Below are 8,068 nucleotides of genomic sequence, written 5' to 3' on the forward strand. Positions count from 1 at the left end.
TGTTAGCACTGCAGGGCCGGCTCGCCCCCAGTAATACCATGACCACACAGAAAACAGACGTGAAGTGGAAGCAATTCCGCGGTTCGTCTGATGAGTGTGGTTCTTGAGGCTTAATTTTAGTCCCTTTCCCTTTCCACCCTTTTCTTAAGAGGAAAGGATGGGAAGGAAAAGTGGATTTGATGGTGGAAGAGTGGTTCTAGAAGCCCAATTTTAGTCCCTTTCTCTTTCCTCCCTTTTACTATTAGGAAAGGATGGGAAGGTAACGTGGATTTGACGATGGAGGAGATTCATAGGAAGGGGAAACATCTTTATGTGCGTTTCCTCCTCCGTCGAGTAAGGCTGCAATTGCGGATGTCTATGGGCAGCGGTCGCTTCGCCATTTTGGCGGATTCAGGTGGCCGCTTGCTAGTTTGCCATCTTATGATATAAATAAAGCCCGATTCTTATTTTGGACATACGGACAAATATTAATCGAAAATCTAGTTTTTATGATTTTTTTACAGAAGCTAGGAAATTTTTAAAAGTATAGAAAATCTTGCAACATAGTTTTCGCGTAAACTATAGGAAAAAGCTCCATAAAACCTGTGATCCGTCCGTAAAAATCATCCCCTCTATATCCTATATCTATATATGTTAAATGATTAAAATTTTCCCTGCACACGTCAGTTTTCATTGTACAATTTTATTGTTCAGTTGAAAGTTCTAAATTAAAACTGAACGTATGTAGTGGAATTAAAAATAATTATAAATTATCTATACTAATATTATAATGAGGAAAAATTTGTATTTTTGTATGTATTGAAATAAATTAAAAATTACCGAGTCGATTTTCAACATAAAAAGCTACGTTATCGCAACATAGGATATATCTTTAAATTTCATGCAAACGAAGTCGCGAGCAACAGTTTGTATAATATGAAAATAAAAGAGTTATAATTAAATGAGAAATTGTAAAAATTAGAAAATAATGGTGCATAAAATACTAGATGTCGCTAGTAGTATGTTGCAACGCGCTATGGTTGTGTGAGCGGGGGTATTGGTCCGCGGGCGTGCGCTGCACCGTTACTTCGTAAGATCGGTAAATTTTCATACTTACTTTTTAATCTCTTTTTGTAACTACTCTCACTTTAATAGTCGAGTGGGTTTAGTGATGTGCCAACTGCCAACTCGGGAAAAACGTAACTCGAGTTAAAATCCACGTAACTCGGGTTGAATTCGAGTTAACTGGATGGACAAGTAAATGTTTTTTTGAGTTTTTTTCCAAATTATTCCCTCGACTTGGCATAAAATTGGAATATAGACAAATTATATATTTATCTGATTTAATTCTTTATTTTTTATGTTATTTATTTAAAATGTATTGGGAGAGTTATACCTACTAAATAAAGAAACAAAAAAAGTTATTATTTCAAATCGAATCGTTTTTCAAGTATTTTTGGCTTGAATTTAAATAAAAATAAAATTTACTGTCAAGTAAACTGAAATTATACAGCAGTATTTTTCTCAACGATTCTCTACCGATTTGTACGATAAAAAATAATAAAAAAGCAGTATGGGGGCCAACATCACGTTAAAAATTTAAATTGCTTTTACGGAGGAACTCTCAAACGATTTTAACCCTCTCTAACAATTTTTAAACGATTTGCACGAAAAAAGTAAAAAAAAGGGAAGCGAGGGGGCTAACTTCACAGAGGTCAAACTTCGCTCCATGTCGGTTCCATTCGGTTTTCGAACTCGAGTTAAAGAGAATTCAACTCGAGTCGACTCGAGTTACGCCCAACTCGAGTTGACTCGAGTTACGAACTCGAGTTGACCATCACTAAGTGGGTTCTTTATAACGCGTAAACACACATTTCTTTTTTTTTGTTGCCTGAGATGTCAGCAATTACAGCATATTTTTGAATAATTCTCTTTTTATAAAAAGCCCTACACTTGCGTCACGCTTTAGGCTATATATTTTCACGCCATTAAACTTCGGGGGTAAATGTTTTGGATAAAAAACCCTAATGTGGGAAAAAGACCATAAGTTGCTGCCAACATTAAGAAATTTAAGATTGCCAAGGTTTGTCATGTCATATCATTTTGACATTTGATATTGACAATTTGACGAATGTAAACAAATTGGCGAAATCTCTATGGAAACGCCATTAACACAAAAGTGAAGTGAAGTGAATGTAAACAAAATAAAATTTCCATAATTTCATGCGGATGAAGCCGCACGGGAACAGCTAGTTATATACATCCATCTCTTTCTACGTCTACCTCTACCGGTGTATTCAGTTCTTTTTGTTATTAAAAATATGTTTTGTTTACAGAATAAGAACTAAGAAGAAAGATGGCGGACTAAAATCTATACCGATAGAGAGTGAAGAAGAAATTTATTAGAATAAAATGTCATTCACTAAAAGACCGAATGAATGATTACTATGTTATAATTTAATGATTTATATTAGTAAGGAAAATTAATTATATCTGATTTTAGTTAATTATATAAGTTTAATTTTACAGTTTTATATTTAAAATAAAATTTTCTTTCACTTCGGACATTTTTATTTAAACTCCCTAACAAAATAACATTAAAAATATATACAATAGTTTGTCTAAATAAGATACATTAGTTTGACAATTCATTTCAAATTTCGTACGTAAATTTAGTCGCGAGTAGAATGTTGTGTAAAATCAGTCATGAATCTTATCGATTTTCGATTTTTAATCTTATAGAAGTTGGAATCGATAGATTCATAGTTATAAGTTATGAATAAAAAAAAACACTATTTTCTCAAATCGATATTGATCTGCAGAACCGTTATAAATAATGAGAGTAAATGTTTATTACTACTACAGCCGTACGTAATCGAATTGGATTTCGCTATTATTTCGGTCATCGCTAAATTCTCTACACTATTATCAATACTAGAATTGTCCTCTAAATTAGTTAATTATAATTAATACGATAATTATTTAAACCGAATATCGATAGTTCATTATTGTTCGCTGCGTGTTTGTTTCGTCACTACGATACCTGTCTATTAAGTACGGCATTTGCATTCATACAAATTGATTTCGATACTTCATATGCCTCATTTATCCAACTAATCTATCTTATTTAGACAAACTATAATATAGATACGAAAGTTTGGATGGATGGATGTTACTATATCTCCAGACTAACAGATTTCGATGACTTTTGTCACAGATAGAATAATCTGGAAGAACACATAACCTTATTTTTGTTCCGATGAAGTCAATGGCAAAAATAAATAAAAAGTCAAATATCGCTATCATAATTTATTAAAAAAACTAGGCCGTTAAATTACGTCGACGTGGTTTAGCAAATAACAATTGTATCGCATCGACGGACAATCCTTTAGTCTCCGGTAGACAGAAGTAACAGAATATCGTAGATACAAAGCAGACCACAGAAAATATGTAGAAAATAGGACCTAATCCTATCGCCGTTACTAACGGATTGAATAAAAAGAGGACCACAAATCCACATAAGAGAGACCACTCCACTGATAACATCGATGCAAAACTGCGTATCTGAAATTTAAAGGGTAGTTTTAGTGGCCACTAAATACCAGTTCGCATTAGGTTTGGGCGCGTTAGGCCCAGGGCGAAAGACGCCCTAGATCCGCGGTACTTCCTCATAACTCGCCCAGGGCGCTAGTAAAGCCAGAATACTGCGAAATTCTTTATTGTTGTTCCAATATCTGACTAAAATTGTAAATGTGAAAGTTTAGATGAATGGACAGATGTTTGTTAGAGTTTGTGGCTTAAAGGGCTGAATGGATTTCGATGATATTTGGCATAGATGTAGAAGTACAGTCTGGACAAACACGTAGGTTATTCACTTTTTATTAAATTCCACGCGAACGGAGTCGCGGGCGAAAGCTAGAGATAAATGAAGATAGAATACATATCTATTGGTAAGTTTTTTATATACGTTTCCGTATATTTTACAATCAGGTACCAGTTATATTTTACTAAAGTTAAAGACAAAAATTTCTATAGATATAAATTGGGTGAAGAATTCAAACCGAATGATAATTTACTTAGATATTGTTTACACTCCAGACTATGTCTAGGCTCTAGCCTAGGCAGAAGTTCCCTCATGCAGGGGGTCATATAGATAGACCCCATAGATAGATCTAGAAGGGGTTATAATTTATATGACCCCCTGCAGGAGGCGACTTCTGCCTACTTGCCAAAATTATTTAATACTTACCTCGGGTAAGAATATCTCAGCGCCCATCACAAACGGCACAGTCCCAGCTCCACAGGAATACACCACTCCATACACGTAAATGATGCACGCGGTTAACCAATGCGGACCCCAGTGCAGGTGGATCTGAGTGCCTAGTAGAATGCAACAAATACCAGAGCCGAATGTCGCGTACAGCATTAGTGGCTGAAATCGAAATAACGTAATTAGTGACGAATGGGGCAATTAGAATAAGAGCGGGCACAATTTTGACTAAACGATAGCACAAATGTTGTGCGATTGTCGATTGTTTTGCCTCAACCGTTTAGTTGCCCAACTAAATATAATAAGCTCAAAGAAATCAAAGCGAAACCAAACAGTATTTTAGAAAGTTTAAAACGTCATCTAAATATGTTACACCTCAAACGATAAAGCCACGCTTTAACTCCAAATTACATTAAAATTTTGACATCTAGTAAGACAAAATTCATTTCAGTATACCGCTCTACGTTACCTTTTATTTCAAATATTTAGTGTCCTAGTTTGTCTAAGCAAACAAGCAACTTATCTCGATTTTAATACTGCATCAGCCTTACAAATCGCGATATAAAATTAAACTTAGGAATAAACTGAGTATAAGGAAATATTAGTACATAAGTTTAACGTAATACCGCGTTTATTTGTAAGGTTGCATAGGTTTATATAAATAATTACCCTTCTTCCCGCCGTTTCAACAAGATACGCGGCAAAAAATCCAGCGACAACCATAACAACGGCAAAAATAACACTGCAGATTGTTGGTGACATGGTCGGTATAGCCTCCGCGAATAATGGTTCAGCATACACTTGCACTACCATCAAGCCTTGGAAGATGGATGTCGTATACAGGACTATCAGTACAAATAACGCACGACGAGTTGACCGAGACTTCTCTGTGGAATAAAAAAAAATAAATAAAAAATACAAATTTTGCCCAGTGATAACGTAGCTTTTTAATGGTGAAACAACAGTTTGTAGTTATTTTTCAAGCTTTCGGTCATCTATGTAAACGGTAATTTGCCATTAAGAAGTATACTTACTTAGAAAACTCCATATTGATTCCTTTGGTCTTTCTTTGAGGTCTGCGTTTAACTTTTCTTCCTCGGGTGTCGAAACGTCATCTACAAAAGAAAAATATATACTAATAAAAATAATATCAATTTAGTAAAAACTATCGCTAAAATGTTTTTTTTTATTAGTAATGTTTTAATATTACTGGCCGTTTTGTGTAAGAGTTAAGAAAAATATAAGATGCTAAAAACTGGTATTTTTTACACCAACTTTTTTCGTACAAGTTTCAAAAACTGCGCCCATGCCTGTAGAATAAAACAAAAAAAACCTTTTCGCCTTTCGTTTGTTTTTCATGTAAAAAGAACGATTTGAAATACTTGTAGTCGAGGAAGAGAAGCTCTTGTAACTTTAGTACAAAACATTTGAAAATTATTTTTTTCTAAGAAGGCAGAAAGCAAAATTTGTAACTTTTTTCGTTAAACGTTATTTACCATCTAACGCTGCGTTTAAAGTCATTCTCAACGCCTGTAGTTCCTCTTCAACAGTTTTGGAGGTTACCTTCGTTCCTCTATAGAAAGCAATGGCTTGAGCTGCCTCCTGCAAGAATTTATTAATAGTTATTGTAGAGTGGATATCGACTCCTTCCGCGTGGTATTAAAAAAACAAAGAAGAAATAAAGTTAAATTATTGAATAGTATTAGTCAACTACGGTTTCTGATATTTAGCCGAAATTTCCATTTTGTTTACAATCTTTAGGTTATGTTTTGGTACAGATTATGTATTATGTATAGACAAAAATAAGTTTACTCAAATTCGTTTTACGTATTCATAGTTAAAAACATAAAGTGGCAAACGAGCAAGCGGCCCCCTGAGACCGCCGAAATGGTGAAGCGATCGTTGCCCGTAGACATCCGCAAATGCAGATGCGTTGCCTGGCCTTAATCGGAGGAGGAGATGCACATAAAGAGGACATTTCCCCTTCCTATGCGTCACCTGCACCGTCAAACCACGTTCTTTTTCCATCTTTTTCTTATAAGAAAAAGGGTGGAAACGAAAAGGGACTCAAGTTTGGCCTTCGGTACCACACTCATTAGACGAAACGCGGAATTTCTACCACTTCACGCCTGTCTTCTGTGTGCTCGTGGTATACCGAGCGAGCCGACTCATTCGTGCAAAGATGTTAAAGCGGGCTCTACCACTGTAAGGTAAAGGCTTCATTACCATTTGAGCATTAAAACTTTAAGACTACCAATAGAAATACTAGATATAAACTTGTGTATGAATATTTATGCAGTTGACTGTACCGCCGTCAATTGTCACATATGTCTGAACGGCGACAGTTTGACGCTCTCGTATTTTTCTCTTTAAAGTCTTTATTAAACAAAGATAATCACTATTATCTTTGTCAGCTTTATTTTAGGCACGCGTATTAATGTTATCATAATACTAGATAGCGTTATTTCTCGTGTATGTGATTGTAAGGTAAACAGCAGTACTAAATTTGATGAAGTAAGTGTCATGCGATGGGCATTCTTATCCAAAAAGTCATAAAATTCTTATTTCGTATGAAATCGTAACACATTAATTGCGTTTTCTAAGAGTACTTTCTGTGTATGTTATAATAGAAGTAAATTGCATGTTAAGAGTTTCATTTAAATATTTTTGAAAATATTTACATTCAACAATACAAAACTGCACACCAAAATAAATTTACTCAAACTCAAAGACTTTATACGTAGGACTCCATTTAAGAGCTGTTTGTCAAGACTAGATACTATAAACATCTATAAATACTACTAGGTTTCGCCCGTGACTCAGTCCAGATTAAATAAAAAAACAAAAGAACGTAGCCTATGTTCTTCCAGACTGTCCTCTACATCTATGCTAAATTTCAATGAGATCCATTCAGCAATATAGGCTACACACTCTAACAAGCATCTTACTTTCGCATCTATACATATAATAAAATTAGAGTGTCTGTAATAACAAAAAAAAATCCAGGTTTCGGAAAGATGATGTATTTGCGTTGAGTGCGTCTGTCCGCGTTTGTTTCGGGTAGTCTTGGGCTAAGTCGGCGGGTAAACCGGACTTTCACTGAAGGGTAGCTGACATAGGCGGGTATATTATAGGCTACTTTTTATTTTAATATTGCGTGGACGAAATCGCGGGCAATAGCTAGTTTATAATATTAGTAAGAAGTAAGATTTACCTTATCACGTCCTTTACTCAATAAATAAGTAGGCGAATCCTTTAAAAATAATAGCAGTACAACTCCCAGTATAGTTATAGCCAAGCAAGCGTAGTTCATAGCGTCATAACTCATATATCCTCCCATTAGGTAAGATACCAGCATCCCTAAACCATAGAAGACCATAGCGCCGGAACACATACTGCCTCGTATCGAGTCCTCGCAAACCTCATTGACGTAAATAGGTACAGCCAATGTTGCACAGCAACAAAACCCAGATATGATCACTGATGTTAGGACCACTTCGACGGTGTAAAAAAAGGAAACGAGTAGCCATGATACCTGTGGACAATAATTGTAAAATAAATATATATATACTATTGTAATAAAGCGTAAACACACACTTCTTTGTTGCCTAAGATGTCAGCAATTACAGCATATTTTTAAACATTTTTTTTAATAAAAAGCCCTAAACTTACATCACGCTTTAGGCTATTTTCACGCCATTAAACGTGGGGGTAAATATTTTGGATAAAAACCCTATGTTGGAAAGAGACCATAAGTTGCTGCCAACATCAAGGAAGCAAGGTTGTCATCATGTCATGTCATTTTGACATTTGTAATTT

At 35.0% G+C, this 8,068-nt stretch overlaps 1 protein-coding gene across 1 annotated transcript in view; it reads right to left on the bottom strand.

Annotated features, from left to right (window-relative positions):
* Nucleotides 1–3,282: 3,282 nt before the first annotated feature.
* LOC106103097 (facilitated trehalose transporter Tret1-like) overlaps nt 3,283–8,068 on the bottom strand; it is a 6,435-nt gene continuing 1,649 nt past the window's right edge. The window contains exons 3-8 of the mRNA XM_013282763.1: nt 7,464–7,784; nt 5,746–5,851; nt 5,284–5,364; nt 4,919–5,136; nt 4,229–4,411; nt 3,283–3,543 (exon numbers count right to left, since the gene is read on the bottom strand). Of these exons, the coding sequence (XP_013138217.1) occupies nt 3,301–3,543; nt 4,229–4,411; nt 4,919–5,136; nt 5,284–5,364; nt 5,746–5,851; nt 7,464–7,784 (1,152 nt within the window). The 3' untranslated portion in view covers nt 3,283–3,300. The remainder of the gene's footprint in view (nt 3,544–4,228; nt 4,412–4,918; nt 5,137–5,283; nt 5,365–5,745; nt 5,852–7,463; nt 7,785–8,068) is intronic.

The sequence above is a fragment of the Papilio polytes genome, unplaced genomic scaffold, assembly GCF_000836215.1.
Source record: "Papilio polytes unplaced genomic scaffold, Ppol_1.0 DF823868.1, whole genome shotgun sequence".
In the NCBI taxonomy this organism is placed as follows: Eukaryota; Metazoa; Arthropoda; class Insecta; order Lepidoptera; family Papilionidae; genus Papilio; species Papilio polytes.